We start from the raw sequence: 27,108 nt of genomic DNA, 5'->3' as shown, positions 1-27,108 counted from the left end.
CCTCATATATTTCTAACGCTATAATTAGAAGGTATTCTTGGTGTAATATCAAATAAAGTTATCGATTAATAACTAAAAGAAAAAAGCAATATTAATTTAGTTATTTACTAATTTTACTATCACAACACTAATTGATAATTTTAGAACGACGCCGTGTCTCCGCCGTGATAGGATAGGAACGAGTATAAAAAATAGAATTTGCTGAATAATAGAATTAGTGGAGAAAAGCTGCACGATGGCTTCTCTGGATCTTTTGGCGCCGCATTTGCCGAAAATTAAGATTCCTGAATCCCAACAATTGGTTTAAAAGGACGAGTGTGTGTATTCATTTGACAACCCGGTGAGTTTGCAATTTGTTTTGTAACCTACAAATATGTTTCGAATTTACATTTAGTTACTGAGATTAATGTCTACAACGTTACTTCGGAAAGTTTTCAAAGGCTCGTTTATTGTTTATGTTGTTACTTATTTAGATAAGCTTTTAATTTATAAACTTTAGAAAAAATATTCAATATAAATTTCGTGCGTGAAATAACTTATGATTAAGGGTTGATATCGACTGAAAATAAACTAATAATTTAGTAAATAATGAACTTAATTAAAAAACAAAGCAGGTGTTTAACTATGAATGATATTGGTTTACAAAGTATTTTACTGCATACTGCATACTGAAAGTTTTTAGATTCATCTAAGGTATGTTGAATAAACTTGGATAGTAAGAATTTATCTCAATTAATCTTGTTAGATAGCAGTCCATTTAATAGTTGTGTGCTATATCTTTAACAAATTTTAAGTATACTCCTGATCAAAAGAATATTATAAATATTAATGCCTACCAGACCTTTGTGGTCATGGACCAAATGTCTTGCAATACATAACAATGCTTTAATTATAACTTGCACAAAAATGATTACTGTAAATCCCCAGTTTACACTTCTATTGGCCATTTAGTTATAATTAGTAATCTGGCTCTACCCAGGATACCAGGATACCTGGTCCTGATGTACCTTCTTAGTATTCGAATTACTTGTTATTACATTGTATAGAAATCCACTATTATTATTATTGTCATGTTCTATATGTCTAGGTGCTTACTTAAACATTTCATTACTTTAGGTATAATTTTCTTCCACAAGCTGAGAAAAAAACCACTAATTTAAATATTTAATAATATTAACATATAATACAGATAATGACATTTAAAAATCCCAGTTGAGTTTATAAGATGTATGTATATAGAAAATATACATATATCTATAAATATCCAATTATAAACACATAGTGCCCCTTCTGTGTCTTTTTTATTATAAGTTCTGCTGTTTTCTAAATAAACACTAACAATATTTTCATCAATATTGTATTCATTCTAAATATTCTTAAAATTTATAAACAATTCAAATAATAAGTATAGATTAGATGTGCACAACTATATTTCATATAATAATACTATTCTGATAACATTCAATTAATTGTTATGTATAACAAATTGGCAGTACTGCCTTTTCTGTATGTGATCATGACCAAATGCTATCTTAGTCACATTTTTGATCTAAATAGTATTTGTATATACACAATCAATCAACCTATCCTTGACACATATGATGAATATATGAAGAATGTTTAAACTGAAACAATAACATTCTCTTTAAAGTATTTTGTATTCATAAAATTCTTAACAGCCTGATATATGTTGGCTACGGTGTTGAATATGGACGTTCTAACACCGTGCATTGAGTATGAACAAAATATAAGAGACAGAAATGTGTCAAACATTACCGGAGTCCAAAATAAAATGTTATACAGCAATTCACGAGTTATATACATCTTCGTGTTGGGTTTTTTTACATCCATAATATGTATTTTAGTGAGAATAATAGCAGATATTGTAATTGGTATGAAGTAACTTACAAATGCCAGTACAAACATATATAACAATAAACTCTTGTTGTCCGTGTAACACATTTTCATACATTTCTCATTGACTTTTGGATGTCTGAAGGATTTATATGTAGTATAGTTGAAATTGGTGTGGTTATTAAAGTTGTTGATGATTCTCAACACATTGTTTAACACTGTATCTATTTCTCGTGATCCATTGGATTTGCCTTCATTGTCTTGAATTTCGAAGAAATTTACCGGTGATTGGGATATATTTAGGCAGATCCATTGTGTAATTTTCAAAGTCCGTTACGTTGCACTCTTTATTATTGAAGTCCAACATCGCCATACACGATTCGTCCAAATTTCGAGCTTGTGCCATAGTAATCTCCTTCACTCCCACAGGATACATTGCTAGAGCTGTTATAATTGGTACAATCCATTGTACCGCAATAGATACAAAGGAAAAATTTTTCCTCCAAAATTTGCAAAGGTTTTCACATTTCAGCTGCCTCTCTGAATCGTCCTCACGAATTTCACGCACAATATTTTCATCAGCCTTTTCCTTTAGGTTTCCTAGCATTCTATAATGCATGTAGTTATCGATGATTAGGCTAAGGAAACTGTTCACCATAGATACTACTAATGGTCCGTAGCTTAGCAATAATGACGAAAATCCGCAGCCCATTGCATTGTCGACAGAACTGACGAACTCGGCTGTTCTTTCTTCCATGTCATAGATTTCCATGTTGGTAAGGTTTAGCGAGTACGCAGCCCGATTGACGAAGGCTGCACCGATGCACATGAGGAGCACATTCTCTGATAGCAACAGGGAAGAGAATGCAGTACCTTTAACCACGCGTCGTAAGTTGAACAGGCTGAGAGCGAATCCGCACAGAATGAGAAAGGTGCCGAGGTACAAATCGGTAGTATAGTACATTTTTGCGACTCTATCAACTGCTCACTAACGACTGTGGTCGAAATAAATGTATAAACAGTACCCCCATGATTTGCGGACTTCCGTTAAGGTGATATGCATTATCGCAATGCAAATTATAGGGGTTCTGAAATGTAAACTTAACATTTTTTGTGTTTTCACTTCGGATCGATATTTTAAAGTGAATGTATAACGTAACCAACACTCAAAACCAAATAAGTACTTAACGACGTACGACACGACGCGACAAAAATTGAAGCCAGCGCTCTCTAAGTTTTAATCCCGTATCGCACCCGCACTGTCGTGTATTTAAATGATACGAGTATTTGGAGTTTACTCCTTAAGAAACGATTTGAGTTATAAGGCCTGGTACGGAAATTTTATGAGGAGTAAAATCAAGTGTAACACGAAAAGTTGAGGCGTTACGTAGAAAGAGACAAACATATATATCTGTAGGATTGAACGTGTAAAAGAATGAGATGGAATACATTACACAGCGTATCTCATTCTCGGGGTCTCCTCTTTGCGCGATACTTCGTAGTCTCACTGTATAGTTCACTACCTCCAGTCTGAGAGTTGAATGTGTGCGTATGTTTGTACGTGTGTGTTGCGCGCTAGATATGGTACAACTATTGATGCGGTGTTTTCACGTTTCATAACTCATGTAACTTTCGAAGTTCACGTATCGTATTTCAGTTACCACAAACCTATAATTACAGTATTTAAGAATGATATTATAATTCAAAGTGAAAGAAATCAATCATCCTAAAATTGGATTTGTATAAATTGAACACAATTATTATTATTATTATTATTTATATTATTTTGTAACATACTTTATGTAATACGCATTATTGAAGTAATATAAATAATCCGAATAATTACAGATATATGTTTGTTTCTCTTATCATTTTAGCAGATGCGTTCATTTACCCTTTTTTTCTATTCGATATATATCACAATTATCGTTCGTAAGGAGTAAACTCCAATCGTGCGTCGTAGCTGACACACACACACTTTTTATATATAATATTTTTGTTTTAATTTTGTGCATTGTATTTGTTTCAGGAATCGGAAACAGGGCTGTACGTCTCATTGACATCGTTCCTGGGTTTTGGCCGCAACTATCTGGAACAGTACTTCCAAAAGACGGGCAACGCAGTATTTCTGCACATTCGCAGGGAAAAGAAGCCTGTAAGCATATTTTTTATGAAATGTACGAAGTAAATTAGCATGCAGTCCAGTTGATACGAAGTGGACATCACACAATATGAACTCTTATCAACCACATATAAGATTGAAGTTTAAGTTCTGATCGACCATGCATGCGTTGCTATCCCTTCTTTCCTTTGATTTTATCACTGAAGTATCTCTTAAAACCTCTTTTAACGCCTCTAAAACCAGAAGAACAGGGAGAGAGAGAGAGAGATAAGACTCAGAACCATTAGGGAGAAATAAGTGTGGTGGAGTCGAAGGGAGGAATAGGTGAACGGAGTTGAACCTTTAAGGGCACTGCAACCTCTACAACACACGAAACACGTATTTCGCGGAGTGTCAGCAATTAAAAGCAAATGTCCCGACACTTGCTACCATATACCAAACCAAGTTGTTAAACACAGCTGAAACAAACTTCTTCGTTAGTCAGGTAGCCTTATATTGTACTGAAATCAGCATCCATCTCTAGATCCCAGAGCCTGAGCAGACCGGCGACGGTCCCGAGAAGAAGATCACGCGGCTCGCGATCGGCGTGGAGGGCGGCTTCGATCCCAACTGTGGCAAGCCCAAGTACACGTACACGAACCACTACAGCGTGGTCGTGTTGCCCGGCTTCCACACGTACCCTTGGCCGGACCCCGCGTTACCGGACGTGGTATAACAATTAGTTGGACTTAAGTACATTCCAAAAACCCGTGGCAGATAATTATATATAGATACCAAAACCAGAGTAATACAGCGAAGGTTTCCATACGTACCCGTGGCCGGACACCGCCTTGTCGGACACGGAAAATATATTTGTACTGACGGTAAGTTAATATTTAAGAAGATCACGTGACTCGCGATCGGCGTGGAGGGCGGCTTCGATCCCAATTGTGGCAAGCCGAAATACACGTACACGAACCACTAAAGCGTGGTCGTGTTGCCCGGCTTCCATACGTACCCGTGGCCGGACCCCGCCTTGCCAGACGTGGTAAATATAATTTATCTTATTAATTAGAACTTACTTACAGTGCAAGAAACCGTGATAGATATATAGATTCGATGTCCAGCGACGATTTCCATACGTAGCTTTGCCGGACGTGGTAAATATAATTTTAATTATTCAAATTTAAAAGCTTGATAAATAAGTGATCTTATAACTGGAACAGACTGACGACGGTCCAGAGAAGATCACGCGGCTTGCGATCGGCGTAGAAGAAACCTTCGATTCTAAACAGGTTCTGTGTTGCCGACCTGTTAATGGGCATGATGACAGTATTAGAAAATTGGAAATTAAACATTTTAGTGAAAAAAGGTAAAACCATTTTAAAAATGAACTGTGATGTGTTGACTCATGTTGTCACCAGTGGGCGACATGAAACAGAAACAAAATGATATTATCTGTGTTAAAACTTAATTGATTCCCAAAACAATGACATTATAGAAGAGAATATCAAAATCAGTCATAATGATTCTGTATTTTGTTTTATCACTCTGTTAAATAAATACTGTAATTTACTGTATTAATTATGTGTGAGCAAAAATTTCGGTTTCCAGGTAAATAAGGCGGTGCAAGCGATCATAGACGCGGAGTCACCATTTAAGATTGCCGAAATGGCTTCCCTCCAGGGCACATGGGATGGCGAGAGTCGTGAAGTGTCTGTGTGCGTATAATTTTTGTACTTACTTATTACAAATGGTATTATATTATTTTAAGTTAGTATTACGTGCTGGTCACAGCTACGGGCGGTGCGGCGAGGGGCGCGGCGAGCGTTTTAAATTTTTAAAAATGTCGCCTTTGCCTTGAAACGAATGCGTTCTTATGTGCGCATCCACTTAACAAAAAAAGAAGAGAACTTGGCGAATTTCCCACTCTTCATAATGTATACAGGAACTATGCCATTTATTTAATATACCAGACCAAGTAATACACGAGAGCAAGTCACTGATAAATTTTTCCGTATACATACTTTTCAACTTAACGCGCGACTAAAACAAAATTATTTGTTTCAACCGCCCGCCGCGCCTTTGTAGCTGTGGCCATCTTCATACATAGTCCTACATTTGTTTTCGCCGCTCAAGGTTCGCCGTCCCGCTCGCCTTGCCGCTGTTGGCTGTGGCCAGGCGATTAATGTGACATATCAGATTTACAGCTATTTACACTTTTAATTCAGTATGTCCAAATAAATTCTTTATGGGTCTTGAGTAGGTTTTTGGGGAGTGAGTAGTTTTTGCTAACACCCTCAAAAACTAGTTCAAATTCAAATTAATGTATCTGATTGTTAATTACAATATTTTTGTCTTCTAGTAGGAGTACCTGTCTTATTCAAGACTTTCCAGAACTCTTTATTTTACTTGGATTTTTTAACCCAACGTGTAGAAAATAAGCGTTTACCCTCATTTTCAGTCACGCAGTGAGTCTGAAACAACTGGACAACGGCGTGAAGATACCGCCGTCCGGCTGGAAGTGCGCCAAGTGCGACCTCACCACCAATCTCTGGTTGAACCTCACGGACGGCTCAATCCTCTGCGGCAGGCGGTTCTTCGACGGCACTGGGGGGAATGACCACGCGGTAAGATACAGTAACAAGTAACCAACTATAACGACTCATAAATCGACTGTAGATGACACTAGCCATTCCTGAATCACGCTACTACAAATTTCTAAAACGTGTTAGAGCAAGCACTGAACGGACGTTATTCTACGCCCCCGGAAGGAATGACCACGCGGTAAGTTTGCGGTATTTATAAACAACAAACCAACTATAGCTACTTTTCGCATCTTGATAATAGATGGCGCCACTTGTTCCTGAATCATGCAATTGAAATTTTCTAAACGTCTTGTATGAGCAAGCTCCAAACTAAGCTTCGTAGGAGATCTCTACTAAGTACTAAAAAATTATATATGGATTCATTTATTTTTCTTTTGAAAATGTATTGAATTTTATCTTCAAGCTTATATTGAACAAACAATGCAATCTTAATGGATACACAAATGTTAATTACACTTTAGTTTCTAATAAAATCCTCAAGATACTCTTGAGATAGGTAGGGTAAGCTTTAAAAAACTACAGGATGTATTGGCCACTTAAAATAGGTACATGTTATAAAAGTTTATGTTTGTTAGTCTGTAATATATATATAATATTGACCACTGTATTCACTTACTGTACTTGTACTTATGTATCCTTGTTGTCTGAAATAAATGATCAATTAAAAATAAATACAAATGTTTCATAATTTTGTTACCATCCCCAGGTGGAACACTTCCGCGAGACAGGCTACCCTTTGGCGGTGAAACTGGGCACCATCACGGCGGAGGGTAAGGGCGACGTGTTCTCGTACGCCGAGGACGACATGGTGGAAGACCCCTACCTCGCGCAACACCTGCAACACTTTGGGATCAACGTGCAGCAACTGCAAAAGGTAAGTGCCACTGTCATTGCAAAAGTGAAGGTGGTAGAACCCTTTGTGGTTCGACTCCGGCGGCACCACCACCACACGTATTTCTGCCTAATAACAGGAGTGTCAGGCGCTGCTGTGTTCCGTTTTGAAGGGTGTTCCAGCATAGTCCTCAGGGGTAGCGGCGCATCTGTGGCCGACCTCAGGTAACAATATCTAATCCTATCTGGGGTTGATTACAGATGTCCATGGGCGGCAGTAGCCAATTAATATCAGGTGGACTGCATGCTCATCTGCTACTCCTATATTATAAAGAAGAAAAAAAAAGAAAAAGGGCTCGATTATCTGGAGATGAGTTTACTAAGAGTGATAAGTTAAAGTAATAAGATCTATTTTGCTTTCATTACTGGTTGAATTAAGAATGAAAGATTATTTTCTACAAAATATTTACTTTGATTTGACTGTAGCATGGTTACATCTTATTTTCACTTATAAAGTAGTATTAAGCGTCTTTAGTTTGTGGTAAGAGGCATTTGCGTAAGGTGTTGCAACTTAGTTTTCGAGTATAGCAATTTATCTGTGGCCTGACTGCAGTCCTATTAAGCGTTGATTGTGGATTGCAATTGAGGATTGCAATTTGCATTTGTATTTGTAATGTGTAATAATAGAATTCATGTGTTAACATATTTTGTCTATATGGTGATAAAATAATATTAATATACAGACATACATACTATTATTGATGTCATATATTATATTTTTAACAAAATCTTTTCTTATTTACAGACAGATAAATCAATGGTCGAGTTGGAACTGGAGCTCAACCGGCGCACTAGTGAATGGAGCACCCTCCAAGAGTCTAGCAGTGAGCTGAGACCGCTGCAAGGGCCTGCACTGACAGGCCTCAACAATCTGGGCAACTCCTGCTACATCAATAGTGTTGTACAGGTAAAGTATAGATTTTTTGCCTAATATAGGAGTAGCAGACAAGCATGCAGTCCACCTGATGATAAGTGGCTACTGCCGCCCATGGACATCTGTAATCAACCCCAGATAGGATTAAATATTCCTACGTCAGGTCGGCCACAGATGCAGTGCTACCACTGAAGATTAAGCTGGAACGCCTCGGAAAATTATGTCCCTTCAAACCAGAATACAGTAGAGTTTAATACCGCTGTTATGAGGTAGAAATAGGGGTGTCGTTGGTGCCGACAGAGTCAAACCACAATGGGTTCTCCACCTTGGTGGTTTAAAACAATATCACGACAATTCAGACTTAATGATGTTATAACTTTAGAGCTTTATCTTTTTTTCTTTAGGTAATTTTTCGCATCCCTGACTTCATTCGTCGCTTCGTCGAGGGTGCTCCGGAGATATTTTCCACTTTCCCTGAAGACCCTGTCAACGATTTCAATGTACAAACGTAAGTATAATTTGTAGTAGTGTAAAAGACTTTAGCCTACAATGATCCCTTGCATACACCATAAAAGATCTAAGTAAAATTGTAATTTAACATATTATGGTTTTATTAATTTAGATGATATTTTGATTAAACCAAATTCATTTTTAACTTAATTTGTAAGTGGGCCCATGAGCATCTGTAATTAACCCCAGATAACGTTAGATTTCCACCCAAGGTCGATCACAGATGCGCCGCTACTCCTGAGGACTAAGCTGGAGTGTCTCCAAAAAGTATGTCTTCCTTATGACGCTCTTCAAACAACAACACAACAGCGCTTAACACTGCTGTTATGAGACAAAAATCGGTGCGCCGGTGGTGCCGCTGGAGTCGAACCACAAAGGGTTTTACCACCTTCAAAACTTGTTGCTTTATTGTCACGATTCTACATTCACATTGAAACTAATGTATATTTCAGGGCGAAGTTAGGCGTCGGTTTGCTCTCCGGGCGCTACTCGTTCCTGAACGAGGAGGAGGGGTCTCAGCGCGGCGTGTCTCCGCACATGTACCGGCAGCTGGTCGGCCGCGGACACCCCGAGTTCATGAGCAAGCGGCAACAGGACGCGCACGAGTTCTATCTGCATCTGCTCACGCTCATCGAGGTTGGTTTGGGGTTGTTGAATGTGATTCAACATTTTCCCATGTTGCGCATGTGGATAAGAATAATTAGTCCATCGCGTTGGCCAAGTGCGATTGCGTAGTAGACTTGTTATATTAGATAACTTTTTAAGCATATTATTACTAATACGCACGTATAAAAATAGAGATGCGTGTCTGGGATTTAAACCTCCGATCCCCACAAGTAAGAGACTGCATTGCAACCTCTAGGTTATCGTTGATTATTAAACCCTAAGCGGGCGTCATTCGCGGATAAATAGCGATATGTATTTGTTCAACTATTTTTGAGAATATTATGCGAGCGTGCGCCTGCAGCCCGCTGTCCCTGTAAAAGCCGCTGTACGCGTGCGCCCCACGGGCGCTGCTCAAACTGCCAATTTTAACGGACGCCCTAAGTATAACAATTGTCTGACAATGTGAATGTCAGACATTTTTCAGTAGATATGAAAACTATTCGTGCATATAAAATCTATAAAACCTATGATGATGATGATGTCTGTGAGTATGAACAGAGCGCAACCTAACGCATCGCACGTTGCAGCGTCACAGCCGTCACAAGGCGAACCCGGCGGACTGCCTGAAGTTCAGCGTGGAGGAGCGCGTGCAGTGCGGCCAGTCGCGCGGCGTGCGCTACACGCGCCGCGTCGAGCACCACCTGCCGCTGCCCGTGCCCGTCGCCGCCGCGAGCAACGCGCCCGACGTGCGCCGCTACGAGGAGCGCCGCGCCGCCGCCGAGGCCGCCGGGCAGAGGCTGTGAGTGCAGTGTGTAGTGCCGCGCGGGGCCCTGCGCCCCCGTGCCCGTCGCCGCCGCCGCCAACGAGGGGCCCCTGCGCATGATGCGATAAGTGCTTCGTGTTGGGGGATTTTTAAGCAAGGGCATCTGTCACGGTCCCACCTTTTTTACAGGTGTGAATTGTCATACAATAATATCATAATATTATAACATTGTTTCCAGGGATCCGTCGCAGGTGGTTCGTCCGCTGATCCCGTTCCAGGCGTGTCTCGACAGTTTCATGAAAGAGGAAACTATTGAGCAATTCAACAGCAGCGCCCTTAACAACAAGGTTACCGCATTTAAGTAAGTATAAAATTTCTTAAAATCAAAATATATTACTTCAGATAGAGCGGAATTTAGCATTCACTTCTGAGATTTTGTAAAGAGCTCTGAAGCACTTTATTCTCAGTGTTTATGTTCATCGTTAAGCGTGTGTTAATAAATATTCAGAAAAATTCAAAAAGCAGAGATCTGTGTCTAAGATATGACCTATAGCAACCCAACGTGAGAAACTTACATTATAATCACATATACCAATTGTTTAGATTCTGTATTCATAAGGTATATAAAAGTACTTAATAAATAAATAAGTGTAGCATAAAAAGTATGAAATAAATGTGTTGTGCTGTAACGTCATACTACTGTTGTACAGGAGGACGCGGCTGGCCACGTTCTCGGACTACCTGCTGGTGCAGTTGAAGAAGTTCACCGTGCGCGAGGACTGGACGCCCGCGAAACTAGATGTGGCTGTCGACATACCTTGGGAGGTTAGTTTTTATATATATTCTATTAGTTATAAGATGGTTTAAATATTTTGTCGTAGCTAAAATTGTTTACGGTGACAATACATTTTTTTAATTATTGTATCTAATGAGCTCACTGAGATCCAAGGATATCTGAAATCGCCCACTCATAGGATATAAATCCGGCCTGAGTTGATACCTCTGAAGGACTTATGTAAGAATGTCTCATATTAGTATTTAACCGACTTCAAAAAGGAGGTGGTTATCAATTCGGCCGGTATCTTTTTTTTTTTTTATGTATGTACACGAATTACTCCGCCGTTAGTGGACCGATCATAATAATTCTTTTTTTATTGTGCAGAGACGAGCTGGAAGTTGGTCCCATTTAAATATAGTTAGGATCCATCGATGGGTTCTGGTGAAAATGAGGGGAACTCCTCCACCCATGTAAATATAACAGCCATAACTTCGCCGTTTATGAACCTATTTTAATGCCTTTAATTTCGTGTGTGGACAATTGCTACAAGTTGGTCCCATGTAAATATGATGAGGATCAGAGTGGGTTCTGGAGACAAAATATGTAACTCCTCAACCGATGGGTATAATTGAGTTTTGTTTGAAGATATTTGGTGTAGGTTCTAATGAAATTGCAAAACCAGTTTATCATTGACTATTTAAGGGTCTGATAATGTGACTGGGAGTCTAAATATGTAACTCCTCAACCGATGGGAATAATTGAGTTGTGTTTGAAGATATTTGGTGTAGGTTCTAATGAAATTACAAAGCCAGTTCATCGTTGACTATTTAAGGGTCTGATAATGTGGCTCGGAGACAAAATATGTAACTCCTTAACCGATGGGAATAATTGAGTTGTGTTTGAAGATACTTGGTGTAGGTTCTAATGAAATTGCGAAGCCAGTTCATCATTGACTATTTAAGGGTCTGATAATGTGGCTCGAAGACAAAATATGCAACTCCTCAACCGATGGGAATAATTGAGTTATAGTTGAAGATATTTGTTGTAGGTTCTAACGAAATTGCAAAGTCAGTTCATCATTGACTATTTAGTTAGGTTAGGTTGGAACATATAAGACAATATAAAACTAAGCGAGCAGGGCGCGGCAGCGCCCTGCGAGCGGGCGGTTCCAATCAATGTAAATTCAGACCTTACCTTAATTCATCACGTTTATATAATTTTATATTGTATTAATAGGTATTGTATTAATATTGTATAAAAGGTGGTAGAACCCTTTGTGGTTCGACTCCGGCAGCACCACCGCCACACCTATTTCTACCTAATAACAGCAGTGTAAAGCGCTGCTGTGTTCCGGTTTGAAGGGTGTGGTAAGGGAGACAGACTTTTCCGAGGCGTTCCAGCTTAGTCCTCAGGGGTAGCGGCGCACCTGTGGCTGACCTCAGGTAGGAATATCTAATCCTATCTGGGGTTGATTACAGATGTCCATGGGCAGCAGTAGCCACTTACCATCAGGTGGAATGCATGCTCGTCTGCTACTCCTATAATATAAAAAAAAAAAAATATATATAGATGTTATTATGTCGTCACTAAAAAGGGTAAAAAAAAAAATTTTAACAAATACAACCGACATTTATTTTAATTATTTTTTACTTTGTAGTGACATAGAAGTCGGTTGTATTTTTTGTTAAAAATTTTTTTTCCTTATCTCCTCAGATCAAAACCTATTATTGACGTTTGGAGCTATTTTTAAGATAAAAATAGGTCTTGCAATGATTGCCATATTCAAACCATGAACAGTACTACAACCTTCATCTAAAAACGTTTGTTTATCTTTATATCGAAAATATTTAAAACAATTAAACATTTGATCAAATTTGAGAATTGTATAACGGACCTCATATTAATGTGACCATAAACAGGTAGATCTAAGCGCGTTACGCGGTCGTGGGCTGCAGCCCGACGAGACTCCGCTACCCGAGGCCGCGGCGGAGACTCCGCCCCCGGAGTACAATGAAGCACTCCTAGCACAGCTTGTGAGTATTTTTTAATTTCTTGGTTCGTTAGGATCTAGTAAGCATACGTCTTATATGGAATAGCAGAATTATTATCGCACCTATAACCCTCTGCTTGTCAGACTTTTCGTATTGAGTGGCTACTGCCGCCCATGGACATCTGTAATCAATCCCAGACGAGAGTAAGGTTAGCCGCACATGCATTACACCCCCTCAGAACTATATAGGAACGCCTCGAAGAATCATGGTTCCTTTATAGTTCGCGCCAAACTGCTAGTCATACAATTAGCTATGGCGACGCGATTTATTTCTATATTCAGAGGGGTCTAGCAGTTTTACACGGACTATACCATTATTTTAAACGGGAGCACAGTAGCATTCAATGCTGCTGATATTAGACAGAAGTGTGTATGACTGTTGTTCGTCCGAAATTGAACTGCAAAGGGATTCTATTACCTATAAAAACATGTTTTTTTAACTTTTTAACATAAGTTTATTTTGCATATTGAAATGTTATTGTGCGCCCACAGCTGGACATGGGTTTCCCAGTGGAGGCGTGCAAGCGTGCGTTGTACTACACGAACAACGCGGGCATGGAGGCCGCGTCCAACTGGCTCATGAAGCACATGACCGACTGGGACTTCGCCAACCCCTTCACGCCGCCCGGCTCCAGGACAGAGGGTAACTACTGACTACACGCTATATTTTTTTTAGTAACGAGAATACGGTCTACCTGAGGTATTATATAGGAGTAGTGAATGAGCAAGCGGTCTAGCTCATGGTAAGTTACAGCTCACTTGATGGTAAGTGTCTAGTGTGGCCCATGGATTAAAATTATTCGCTGACGTTGGTTACAAAAGTAACCGCTGTCTCTGAGGACTAAGCTGGAATGCCTTAGAAAAGTATGTCTCTCATACCCTTTAAACCAGAACAATAGTGTTTAACAGTGTTGTTAAGTAGAGATAGGTGTGGTGCTGTCAGAATCTAATTACAGAGACTTCTACCACCTTCAAAGATTTCAAAATCTAAAAAGAGATTTGCTAGTTGTAGAGAAAGTGAGAAGTAAGTGAGAAGTAGAAGTCTATTGAAAAAAAATATGCTGATCTGGATCAGTTTGACAGTAAAGCCCGCTCCACATCATCGCGATAATCTTGCGAGAATCTCGCGAGAACGCGAGGAAAACCCATTTCGTATAAGTTCCACACTCTCGTGCTTTTCTCGCGTTCTCGCAAGAATGTGAAGCGGGCTTAAGAATAGAATGATAATTCCTTTCTAAATGTGTTCTTGCGGACGAGTCACGTTCCCATGAATAATAACATAACAATTGTTTCGTTCGATCAGACTCCGGGCCGCCGGCGGACGAGGCGAGCGTGGAGCAGATAATGTGCATGGGGTTCACGCGCGAGCAGGCGGGCGCGGCGCTGCGCGCCACCGGCGGGGACGTGCCGCGCGCGCTCGACTGGATCTTCAGCCGCGCGGACGAGCTGGACGCGCCGCCCGTGGCGCCCGCGCAGCCCGCCGCGCCCGACCGCGCGCTCGGCTGCCGGGACGGCACTGAGAGTGAGTCGTCGTTGGTGTCTTCTCGCTTAGGCCTTGAGGCCTCAGCGGGGTGTCCTTATTAAGGCCAAGCCTTCTGAAGGAGGGTTCTTCCGCTGCTCGTAAACGCGAGCAGGTCTTGGGGGGTTGGAAGACAGGGATCCCCTGTCGTCCTGGCTGGTCGCGGAGGTCTGGTGCTGCTGGCGCTGCAGGACGGTCTGGTGTTATTCTTCCCCGCATTCTGCGGGGGGAATCTTTGTAACAGGCGTAGGGCCCGCTACTCGCAGTGGGCGGACATCATTATGATGCCGCTCCGAACAGCCGGCCCTACGTCGTGGCCCTCGCTTAGTGCAGAGATGATGGTCTGCAGCATCTTGGTTAAGTCCTGCAGCAGCCTTAGTTGGTTGGTGCAGGCCTCCTGGTAGCTCCCCCGGCTCTGCTCCTCTCTGGGAGTGGGAGCAGGGGTTGCGGTGGTCGTCTTCTTCCTTTTCTTCGGCAGCTGTTGTGGCTGCTGAGCAGCGGGTGCTGGTGCGGGTGGTGCTGGGAGAGGGGCGGCCTTAGCCTTCTTCCTCCTTCTCCGGCTCTTCTTTGGAGCTCCGCGACGGTCAGTTGGTCCGTTAGCTGCGGCCATGAGGGAGCCAGCCTGCTGCTGCTCAACCTCCGGCTGCGGCTGTACAGGACCGGCCGACGGATTCGATCTTGGCCTCTCTATCGGTCTGGTGGAGAGGGCAATCGTGCCAGCGCGCTTGTTGCGCGCCTCCCGCCGAAACACCGGACATGCGGTGTGGTTAGCGGGATGCGGTCCGCCACAGTTCGCACAGGTGGCAGGTTCTTCTTTAGGTCTTGGGCACTGGTGGGCCGCATTCTGCTCCCCGCAGCGCACGCAGGCCAAGTGCCGGTGGCAGTTATGCGAACTATGTCGGAACTGCTGGCAGCGGTGGCATTGGGCCGGTCCTTTCTTCCCGCGCCATGCCTCGATCTTGATACCGGGCATACACAGCAGCTCTCTCACTGCGTATATACCCGGTATGAGGTCTTCTGTTCGCTTCAGAATAGCGAGATGGATGCAACCGGGCCGTCCTCTACGGGCCCGGATGGCGCGGGCGTACTCTGGCGAGTACCCCAGGTCGCGGAGCTCTTCAATAATGTCCTGCGGGTCAGTGTTGGCAGGCAGCCCCCTGATGGCCACCTTCAAACTCTGTTCTTTGGGCAGGGAGTACGTGTACCAGGAGATTTTCTCCCGGGCTTCAAGGTCGGTGAGGTACGACTGAATCAGTCTGTACTCACCGGCATCCTTCGGGGAGAATCTCACTCCCTGCCCGAAGGGGCGTGCGTTGAGGGTCCTCCCTAACTGCTCCTTAAGCACCTTGAGGTGTTGGTGCCAGTTAGGGAGTTTCTCCACTATAAGTGGAGGAAATCTTCCGGCTGAGGGGGCTGCAGTGGGCGATGTGCTGGTGTTCGGTTGCTGCGGCGCGGCGGGGGGCGCGCTTGTGTACGCAGACTCGACGGCTGTTGCTGGCCGCGCGTCAGGGGTGCGCGGGATCGGCGGGGTCTCCTTCGCGGCGGATGGTGGGCGCGATGCGCCTGCTGTCGCTTCCGCGAACGAGAGGGGGGCTGGCGTTGGTGAGGCGCACGGCGTGGCGATCTGTCCTCTCAAGTCGCAGGGGCCGGGGTCGGAACCACTCCGTGTCACCCTCGGGTCCCTGCTGCGGCTGCGTAGGCGGGGGTCGCGCAGTATTGCGCGCTTGGCTCGTGAGGTGTCTGGCTCCTCTTCTGGACTCCTCGGACGCCTCTGGGCTCGGTCGGCGTTGAGGCTGTCCCAGAACGCGTGGATCGCGTCCAGTTCAGGCCTCGGTCCTTCCTGGGCGGTCTGGTGGAGGTTGGCTGCGCAGACATAGTCGAGCAGGCTCTCTGTGATATCTTCTGGGCAGTACTCGTCCTCCCGGAGGAGCTGCATCCTCACCAGCTCTTCGCGCCTCCTCCTGGTCTCCGGAGAGAACTCCGAAGCCCAGTCAGCGGCGGATGCCGGGGGGCGCTCGACTCCAGGGGTAGTTTCTGCCGGTCCTGCTTCTTCCGCGATGATGATGCGGGGTGGCGGGAAGGCTGGGCGCGACGGACGCGCGGCGGGTGTCGACGGTGTCGCAAGCGTCGGCGTCGGCGTCGATGATGGTCCTGGGCGCGTGGAATCCGGCTCGCGGGGCCCAGCTGGGCGCGGCGGAGCGGGGCTCGTTGGACGCGAGGGTCCCGGCGACCGCGGCGTGGATGGGGGAGCGCGCTGCACACCAGTGAGCGTCTCCGCTGATCCACGAACAGGCGGCGCAGGGACCCCCGTCGCCGAAGGTGGGAAGCGACTGCTGCTTGCGCGACTGGTGGTGCCCGCGGTCTCGCTCCGACTGGTGCCGGGGCGACCGCTGGCACGCGACGAGTCGCGCTGCGGCGGGGTTGGTGCGGCTCTGCCGCGGGATTTCTCGTTCTTGTGGGGCATCTCGCCCTCGCTGTGCTGGCGCCGCGTCCCGGGGGGCGCGGCGCGGATGCGGATTAGCAGGATGCTCCCCTCAAGCGATGTTAGCGCTGTCCCTTTCTCACCCGAATATTAAAAATATTCGGGTAGAGAAAGATATCGGTTGGTGGCACACGTGCGAGCTGTATGGCGAGTTGTGGCGATCCTGAGAGTGAGTTTCACGTACCTCGCAATATATACCGTGGGCATGGAGACACAGAGGCGTGTGCATGCGGTACGCCCGCGAGTGCCGACAGGGCGCTCGACTGCTGTGACGGCACTGAGAGTGAGTGTGTTTTTTTTTACGCCTAGATGAATATGGAATAGGGTAAGCCTATACGGAGGGAGGCTGGTGAATGCTCGAAGCACCCCGAGGCCGCGACGACGATGCCCGGGGATTGTAGGACTCATCCTTAAGGGATGCCTACCCACTAAACACGCCCTTCAAGCTATAGTCCTAGGGGACTCTACAGCCGATGTCGGATTGCGACCTTCTTATTCGGGAAACGAGGCGTTTGCGGTGCTCCCTAGGGAGCGCCGCTGGGTGGTTGACACCGATTGGTGTCCAGTGGTCCAGGTGACTAGTGGTGTCATCGATTGAAGGTTAGACTCATCGGGAAGACGATCATTGTCTGAGAGAAAGAATGAGTATTAAATACCTCGCAATATACAGGGTGAATTTTTAAAACGGGCCTTCAGGGCCAAATCCGAAACTATAAGGATTAGCGAAAAATGCTGAAAGGAGTTACGAGGCCGATTTTGATAAAAACTAAAACTGCATCATTACTTTTTTAAAATAACTTTTTTTCTAGCCGGGAATCGAACGAGTTCATTTTGAAAAAAAATACACCTTCTATATTATTCCACTATCTGATAGTGTTGCTTATAAGGATCAAAATCTGGGAAGTAATGATAAATGACAAACTAAAGGAAAAGCCTCAATTTTAAGAAAATACATATTTTTTTATATTAATTTGGCAGTTAAGTTCCCGCCATTCATCAATTTAAACATTTCGCGTATTAACAATTTTTTGGCTCAATGTTTCAAATCATTCGAAATGGACGTTTTGTTTTCAAGAATTTATATTTTTATGTCCGACTTAGTTAAGGTTACTTTTAGGACCATTATAATAGATTTAACTTGCTATGGACCGAGTTTCGTTTAATACAGATGTAAAATTGACAATTTGCGAGAATGTCTTTTTCGAGTCAAATCCGAGTGATTACTAAACAAAGAGATATAGAAAATTATATTTACTGTTGAAACGTAGTTATAAACAACAAACAATAACAATTTACTATTTAATCACTTATCTATTTTTATTAAAAAAAAACCTAAAAACGGCGGTAATTTACTTGCCAAACTATTACTTACTCATACTAAGCCGTATGTCACGGTTATAACATCGAATAATTAGTTGATTAACCAACAAATTCTTTAATGGCATGACTTACGTATGTTTCTAAAGAATTACACATAAACCATTTGTTATGTATGTATGTTGATTAGTATGGCAATGTATGGAAAAATATGTATTTTCTTCAAAATTTTCCTTTTCCTTTAATTTGTCACATAACATTACTTCCCAGAATTTGATCCTTATAAGCGACACTATCAGATGGTGGAATAATATAGAGGGTGTATTTTTTTTTTAAATGAACTCGTTCGATTCCCGGCTAGGGAAAAAGATATTTTAAAAAACTAATGATGCAGTTTTAGTTTTTATCAAAATCGGCCTCGTAACTCCTTTCAGCATTTTTCGCTAATCCTTATAGTTTCGGATTTGGCCCTGAAGGCCCGTTTTAAAAATTCACCCTGTATATCGTGGGCTTCGCGCCACAGATGTTTATAATAATGTAATAGCTGTACTTTTCAGGACACTGAAAACTTAACTTTTCTCTGCGTCAAACAATATTTTATTGTTTTCTTAAAAATTAATTACCCTTTTATCATGATACATTAAGAGATTATGTATTGACAAATTTGGATAAGTATGACGAATGAATAATATGTTTCATATTGCGTCGTTATTCTAATGATCAATTGATTTTTTCAAACTCAACTTGTTAATGACAATGTGCTCCGCAGGCCAAATTCTAAGCCGTTGCGGGCCGTAAGTTACCTATATTATGTGATGTAGCATATAAAATTCCCGAATTCACTAAAAATACATTTTTATTGAGCATTAAGTGTAATGCAACATGGTTTATAATAATTTAATCTATATTTATTTACAGAGTACAGAGTACAGACTTATCGCGTTCATTTCGCACATGGGCACGTCGACGATGGTGGGCCACTACGTGTGCCACGTGCTGCACGAGGGCCGCTGGGTTATATTCAATGACAATAAGGCAAGTGTTATTACATTTAAACCGCGTCCTTTATATACATTTATTTATATCACGGCGTGCGTAAATTGACGTTTTACGCACGCTTCGCGTGCGCAAAACCCCCATTTCCGACCCCGTAATATAAAATTTTATACAACACGCGGACGAAAAATGTTTTTCTGACTCGTGTGATTGCAGTCCTCGCCTGCGGCTCGGCCTGCAAACTCACACTTGTCAGAAAAAAATTTTTCGTCCTCGTATTGTAATGTACTATTTTACGAAGATATCTTAAATACCTTTTATTGTAAAAAGTATTTAGGATTTCTATATATTATCTGATATAACGATCTTTAAAATGGCAATATTGTTTTGGGCATGTTATTGCACTAATAGATTTCTGTGATAAATAGGTATTACATGGTTCCTATGGTTTTATTATGTTATAGAATATTGTTAATGTGTATGATATTGTTTAGTTATTGCATGTGTTAGTAACAGTTATAAATAACTATGAAAATAATGTTCTTCATCTTAACAGTGTTGTGAATAAAATTCAATTCATTTCTGTTTCAGGTGGCTCTCTCAGAAAACCCTCCCAAAGATCTCGGCTGTATGAAAGGCTGTGATGTGTTTACCAAAAATCATTGATTCAAAAATTTGATGTTAGACTGTGTTATTGTATGTGTTGTGCGAACACAAACGTAAATAAATTACTTCTCGGAAGTTAAATGTTTATATGTAATTTTTATGAGATTTCTATTAGGATCGGTGGAATATTTGAGGTAGCTGTTTGGTATTGTTATGCGCGAACATTTCGCTTATTATATATCGTGCTTAAATGAATTCAGTTGATTTAACTACTAAAATATCGAGCAATGTGTTGTATATTTTTTGCTTTTAACTGCATTTTAAAGTCGCTGATCAGTGTATAAGTTGGAAATAATGCAATAGCATTATACCATAATCTTTAATATCTTTTGTGTGTATAATACACACATGTGTGCTGCAATCAAATAAACTAATATTAGTGTTAAGTCTGGCCACATATCCTGAGTGATATCTTTTAGACAAAATATTACTTTGACTTTGATAGCTCAGTAAGCATTGGTCAAAATTTTTTAAAACATTTAGTTCCGGCCATAAATCATAACTTAGTATATGTACAAGTATTGTAACACCAACTGACAACGAAAATAAATTATTACAAAATTATAATGTTTTTTATTACCCTCTCAGCACCCATATTCCGTCAGACTCAGATCGAAGCTTGTACAAGATGTTGAGAAAACTTCGATAGTATGATTCAGAAACACGTGACGCCATCTTTTGATAAGTTGTTGAAAGTCTCTACAGATACTACCTACTTGTAATCCGGGTTTAAAGTTGCAGTGGTTTTTTTTTATACGTCTAACTACCTATGTAAAAATATGTTTGGATCTCAGAATGGCGAGTAATAAACATTTATTCGAACAACTGAAATCCTAAAGTAACTAAAGATGCTGCCGTCTTTGCAGGTGCTACTTATAATGATGCCATCACAAACCAAACATTTTATTGTTCCGTAGGTGCCAGTTCTTTCTTTCCTTTACTATTTATTTTTAATTGTTTCAAGCTGGAGGTGCGAATACGTAATATCAATACTTTTTACCATAAGATGTTTTCTCATCTCATGGAGAAATTATTTATTGACAATGAAGTTACTAAATAAAACAACAAAATCTATATTTTCATCTATTTAAATAATAATTAAGAACTAATTTCCAATTTCTTAGGTACATATCTGAAATCTTTTCTCCTAAACTGGTCATTGAGTTGTGGTATTCTGCGCCAGAAAATTGTAGACTCGTCAAAGTATGTGTTGAACTTTTTATGTTCCCTCCTTTTCCTTGGGTCCTTCTTGCAGTAAGATGGAGTGAGATTTATCATTAAACCTGTTAAAAGAAATATAATTAGAAATATAAAGGTTCATGTTTTAAGCTATTGACAATAACGGATATGAAGTTAAGCCTCTTTGGCGAATTTGGGAAAAATTAAATTGATTTTTTCCAAACAATTTTGTTAGCATATTGAGGTGAGGTCTTTAAAAAATCATGCAATAATTTAATTCCTCAAGCTCGTCCATTGATACTCATACTCTTTTATTTTTAGAACAAGTTATGTATGTATATAAGTACACACATTTTTTTATATATTAATACTGTGCGGGTTTGAAAATGACAATATGTTTCAGATTGTATAGCATAGAAGATATGGGAATAATAGCCTTATTCTTATTTTTTTATCTATAAATGAATGTTACAATTTGTATTTCTGCATAGGAACTGTTAGTATAGCCAAAGTAACAACAAGCCCTCAAATATCAGTAGTAATGAACAATATGAATCTTAAACAGTTAGCTAGTAGTTGCAATTGAAAATTTTGGTAAACAGTATCTTACTTTTTTACTAAAAGAAAGGAAACTGCATAAACATACCTGCTTTCTGGGCCATAGTAACCATTTTTCCAATTTTCTTCTGTTGCCGGCGGCACAAGCCAGTGATGCGCCGTGGCAGCATGCACCCATCAGATCTCACGAACTGGCTTAAGATCAGCACATCTGTATGTTTTATTTCTAAACCCAGAGAACAGAGGTAACATGGAGGCTTCTCGCTTTCAACTTTCGGAACTAAGTCTTTTATATTTTCAGCGCGTACGAGTAACTGCTTGTTAGGTGACGGTATTGTAACTCCTTCTATAAGCAATGTGTCGCCTTCTTTTTGTTCTCTTACTGTAAAATATTTAAATGCCATAGAACCTCAACCATACAGTAATTTAAAATATTACTGTATGGTTGAGGTTCTATGGCAGAGTTGATAGTAGGTGATAAGATATTGTAGGATACTCACATTCTTTTACATTCAATGGTTTTGTTGTGGATAAAGCACGAATAGAAGTTAAAGTTATTGAGTTTTTAAACAATGAAAATCTGACTCTCATTAATGAAACCATTTTTCTCAATTATTTAGATTTACTATTTTCCACCTAGTGTCATTGTCACTGACAGCCGTCAATTGTCATTTGCTTGTTCAAATATTCACAGTATTTCACAGACTATAAATAACGAAATCCATTTAGCGTTTAGTTTTTACAGAATAGGGAATATGCACATTTTTATTTTATTATTTTAAACCACTTATCACATCGTTTTAACATAGTAAAAAATATAAACAATTTTATTAGTGATTGAAATATGTTTTTAAAAATTATTTAAAGTATCAATAAAATTTGACACATTTGAACGCCGCCATTTTACGCGCTCTTTGAATGACGTCACGTAGCGTGATTTGTATTAATATTGATGATAACTGTATGCACATAAAGGTATTATTAAACGTTTTCAGGTTTCATCGCTATTTACATCATGGGAAAGGCTAAATAACCACTTTTTAAATATTTCCAAGAGTTATTGTGCAAAACCACTACTATAAATACATTATATAGTGTTTTTTCTGCCATAGAACCTCAACCATACAGTAATTTAAAATATTACTGTATGGTTGAGGTTCTATGGCAGAGTTGATAGTAGGTGATAAGATATTGTAGGATACTCACATTCTTTTACATTCAATGGTTTTGTTGTGGATAAAGCACGAATAGAAGTTGAAGTTATTGAGTTTTTAAACAATGAAAATCTGACTCTCATTAATGAAACCATTTTTCTCAATTATTTAGATTTACTATTTTCCACCTAGTGTCATTGTCACTGACAGCCGTCAATTGTCAACAACAAGACGGGACTTCATACCCACCGGTCTCTCATATGCCGCGTCTGCGTTTGCAATATGGGGGTGGGTAGGGATTATTCGGGTCTCGAGGGTACCCTCTTTGCCCGGGCAAATTCTCAAGGGGGTGAATACCCCCCGGATTTTTTAATATTCTTTCATAAAAATATAATATTATTAATAATATGATAATATAATGAGACAACATTAAAATTATACCAACCCCGCTGTTTAGCGGGGGGAACGGGACTCGGTCAAATTACCAAGCTGGCAGTCCCCCTCCTGATGGTCGGAGGGAGGAACCAACCCTGGGAGCTCCCGCGGAAGCGGCCGCCCCTCAGGTGGTCGATCGTGAAGGGGCGCGAACCCCTTTAGGTGGGAGTGTGGTCCGGCCTCAGCTCGCTCGTACATCGAGCGAGCGAGGCGGACCACAAACTCCTCCACAGACTGCATTTTAAGGTCGCGCTCCAACACGTCGTTCCTGACGTAGCGACCAGCCCCCACGATCACTCGCAAGGCCAGGTTCTGCTGCGCCTGGAGACGCTGTCGGTTCGACCTAGAGACCAACGCGTACCATGCCGGCGCCGCGCAGGTGAGTCGGGAACGAATGTAGGTCTTGTAGATACCTAGTTTCGTTCGTACCGGTAACCTGGATGTAAGCACCGGTCGGAGCAACGCTCGGGCCACTCGGGCCTGGTGGATCGAGTGCTCCACCTGCGGGGTCATACGCAACGAGCGATCGATGCTACATCCTAGGTATTTAACATGGGTCTGCCAAGCTACCTCCGTTCCCCGGAGACGTAGCGGCGACGGCATAATACGCTTGCGGCTGAATAGTATTGCGACTGTCTTACCGACATTGACAGCCATGCGCCACTTATCCAGCCACATAGGTAATAGGTCGAGCAGGCGCTGCATCCTGGCGGCAGCTAGTTCAGCTCGGCGGGATGACGCGAAGTACGCACTGTCGTCTGCGAACAACGCGAGCATAACGTCCCGTTCCCACTCCTCCAGGTGACCGCGAAGGGTGGGAACGTCGTTGGTGTATAGCGAGTAGAGCCACGGCGAGAGGCAGCTTCCCTGCGGCACCCCCGCACATATGGGCTTAGGGTCTGAGGCGACGTCCTCGACCGAAATATAGAACTGCCGCTCACTTAGAAACGATGCTATCAACCGTGTCAGCCCCGCCGGGGCAGGTGTATCCATCATTTTGCACACGAGCCCACTGTGCCATACACGGTCGAACGCCTTCTCTATATCAAGAAAGACCCCGACGGTGTGACGGCCGTAATTAAGCTCGGATGCCAAATGATGGATAACCCGCGTGAGCTGTAGCGTTGTAGAGTGGCCAGCGCGGAATCCGAACTGCTCGTCCCTTATATTAAGGAACGGACGCAGTCGTTTCAACGCCAGCCTCTCAAACAGCTTGGCTGTGGTTGACAGCAGGGTTATGGGGCGGTAGCTACCCGGGAGACGGCGGTCTTTCCCCGGTTTCGGGAGGACGATTACCTTCCCTAGTTTCCAGATGGTCGGGAAATGGCTGGTGCGAAGGATGCCGTTGTAGACCCGGGTCAGAGCGACCAGGGCCCCTCGGGACAGCATACCAAGCGCCACGTTAGGGATCCCATCGTGGCCTGGAGCCTTACGCCTGGATAGACGTGAGGCCGCCTTCCTTACCTATGTGGGAGAGATAAACTCAATCCCTTCGAGTGCCGGAGTCGGACCCCTAAGGAAATCCCTTACTCTACCCTCTACCTGCTCATGGTGCGCGGAGACGTACGGTGCGGGTGGGTGCGGTGAGAATTGCACTTGCATGTACTCCGCAAGCACCTCCGCGCGGTCCTTTGCTGCGTGGACCCGCCGCCCCTCGCCATCTAGGAGGGGGGTGACGGGGACCTTAGCTCGAGTTAACTGTCTGTTTAAATGGTGAAGTGACGTCTGCGTCTCGCTCGCCTGGTCGATCCTCATCTCCCAGGCGGCACCTCGCAGCTCCGCCATCTCAACAGACAGCCGCTCGGCCAACGCATTGAGGTCACGCTTGACCCGGGGGCATCGGGTGCGCGCCCAGAGCTCACGCAGTCTACGCTTTTTAGCGAGGGCCTCGCTCAGACGAGCTGGGAGAGGTGTTGAGTAGCGACCCGCCTCCACAGGGATCTGGGTGGTCGAGGCCGCCAGGGCATTCTGTATAGAGGTTTGTAATACCTCGGTGGCGGCCTCGATTCCCTCGGGTGAGGAGAGAGGGCCGCTGAATTTAATAACTGGTAAAAAGTTCTTAAATTTCTCCCAGTCCGTCTTACTGCGGGCTCTGGGGGGGCTCTACACACGCCGCCTCTACACCAAGGGTGACCAAGATGGGCAGGTGTTGTGTGTCTAGGTCATACAACACCTCCACGTGGACTGGACACGGGAGGTTCTTGTGAAATACTATGTCCAGGACATCGGGACGGTGGGACTCAACCGAGGGGATATGGGTGGGAGCCTCGGGCCCCTGTACCTCATACCCTTTGGTCTCGGCGTCTACGTACAGCTTCTGACCCGCGGGGCTGATGACTCTAGAACCCCACGCCAGATGTTTTGCGTTGAGGTCACCAGCCACCAAGGTCGGAGCACCACTGTCCAAGATGTTATGGATGTCCTGCGGGTCAAATTGGGGACCTGGCGGGCGATATGCCGCGTAGAGACGCAGCTCTCCTTCCGCCACTTTAAGTGCGACCCCTATAGAGCGCGTAAACTTAAAGGGCGGTAGTGACAACTCCTCGTGTATTACGTCGTGACGGACCGCCACCGCGGTGCCCCTATAGGGGAGCCCCTCTGGTGTGGTCTCGTCTCGCCGATACACGTGGTAGTTGGGCAACTTCAGGTCGAGGCCTGGCCGCAGCTTGGTCTCGCCCAGGAGCACGACATGTATGTCCTGCTCGTGTGCGAGACGTCGCAGCGCGCTCAGGTGGGATTTAATCCCCCCTGGATTCCAGTACAGCACCCTGAGAGACGCCGCACTGGACTCCAAGGAGGTCGGACACGATCCTACGCACGGCCGTAACAAGGTCCGGGTGCTGGGCCACTGCCTCGCAGATTTAAGTTTATTCTGCCTTATATTCAATACTTTAATTATTTCGGTGTTTGTTTTCTTCCTTTGCACTTAACTATGTAACTGTTGTCAATATTGTTTCTTTGTGCTTTTATTTCTCTCTTCCTCTTACTTTCTTGTATTCTTTTAATGTTGGTTGATCTTGTAGTTGCATTGTTTACTTACTACTTTGAGCGCGGTAGTATGATATTTAACATTTACTTTTTACTTTTACTGTAATCACAATAATAATATCATCTTACTTCAACTTGAAGTCTTCAAGCCGAATAATGACAGCAATCAAACTGACAACTGTCAAACTACTGCTTTGGATTACGGTATTTTAGCCCCATATTTCAATTGGTGTTACCTAGCACAAAATCAGTACCGTACTGATATTTTATTTTGTTGAATATCAAACTATCGTGGTTTTTATTTTATTTTATTTTTGTGTTCTGTAGTTCTGTTTTAGTAATTTTGTAATTTTGATGTAACTAGTAAACTTGATTTGATGTAATTTTGATGTAACTCCTTGTTAATTAGTAATTATTGATTTTGTATTGCTTTTATGGTGTGCTGGTGGGCAGGAGTTAAAGTTAGTTATTTATTTATTTCGAATAAACATATATATTCTAAATCTATATATCTATTATACATTTATATATATTTAATTATTATTATTATTTATTGTTATATAATATAGTTTTTAATTTATTATTGTTTTCTTATGTATGATGTTATTTGATGATAGCAATGAGCCTCCACTTTCCTTTTCCTCTGCCTCAGACGGATTAAGTAGTAACGGCAGTTTTGAAAGTATCCCTCCCTTGAACATAACTCTAGATTCTTATTTCTCAGATGTACTGAAAAATTTTAATGTTGTCTGTGATATATTGGAAATATAGACCGAAA

At 42.6% G+C, this 27,108-nt stretch overlaps 2 protein-coding genes across 5 annotated transcripts; one reads left to right on the top strand and one right to left on the bottom strand.

The window, feature by feature from the left end:
- The first annotated feature begins 144 nt into the window (after nt 1-144).
- Nucleotides 145-20,583, top strand: LOC140746644 (ubiquitin carboxyl-terminal hydrolase 5-like). Of its 3 annotated transcripts, XM_073078761.1 has the most exons (17): nt 145-340; nt 3,884-4,009; nt 4,500-4,685; nt 5,570-5,676; nt 6,420-6,585; nt 7,271-7,438; nt 8,201-8,362; nt 8,734-8,837; nt 9,292-9,475; nt 10,033-10,244; nt 10,447-10,569; nt 10,919-11,033; nt 12,906-13,019; nt 13,529-13,679; nt 14,340-14,558; nt 19,280-19,389; nt 19,942-20,583. In XM_073078761.1, the coding sequence occupies exons 4-17, from the start codon at nt 5,627-5,629 to the stop codon at nt 20,014-20,016; spliced, it is 1,953 nt and encodes a 650-aa protein (XP_072934862.1). In that variant the 5' UTR covers nt 145-340; nt 3,884-4,009; nt 4,500-4,685; nt 5,570-5,626; the 3' UTR covers nt 20,017-20,583. The 3 variants fall into 3 exon arrangements, with proteins under 3 accessions (XP_072934862.1, XP_072934863.1, XP_072934864.1); XM_073078762.1 differs by lacking the exons at nt 145-340; nt 3,884-4,009; nt 4,500-4,685 and adding an exon at nt 4,850-5,003; XM_073078763.1 differs by lacking the exons at nt 145-340; nt 3,884-4,009; nt 4,500-4,685; nt 5,570-5,676; nt 6,420-6,585 and adding an exon at nt 6,623-6,742.
- A 503-nt stretch (nt 20,584-21,086) lies between these two features.
- LOC140746645 (large ribosomal subunit protein mL66-like) lies at nt 21,087-23,294 on the bottom strand. Of its 2 annotated transcripts, none has more exons than XM_073078765.1 (3): nt 22,960-23,294; nt 21,842-22,135; nt 21,087-21,299 (listed from the first exon to the last, which is right to left on the bottom strand). In XM_073078765.1, exons 1-3 carry the CDS (start codon nt 23,060-23,062, stop codon nt 21,115-21,117), a joined length of 582 nt encoding a protein of 193 aa, XP_072934866.1. In that variant the 5' UTR covers nt 23,063-23,294; the 3' UTR covers nt 21,087-21,114. The 2 variants fall into 2 exon arrangements, with proteins under 2 accessions (XP_072934866.1, XP_072934865.1); XM_073078764.1 differs by lacking the exon at nt 22,960-23,294 and adding an exon at nt 22,254-22,416.
- Between the last annotated feature and the right edge of the window lie 3,814 nt (nt 23,295-27,108).

The sequence above is a fragment of the Epargyreus clarus genome, unplaced genomic scaffold, assembly GCF_041222505.1.
Source record: "Epargyreus clarus isolate Ecla_fem2 unplaced genomic scaffold, WU_Ecla_fem_2.2 ptg000013l, whole genome shotgun sequence".
Classification (NCBI taxonomy): domain Eukaryota; kingdom Metazoa; phylum Arthropoda; class Insecta; order Lepidoptera; family Hesperiidae; genus Epargyreus; species Epargyreus clarus.
The sequence above is the reverse complement of the archived record's forward strand: the minus strand, read 5'-3'. Positions and strand labels throughout refer to the sequence as shown.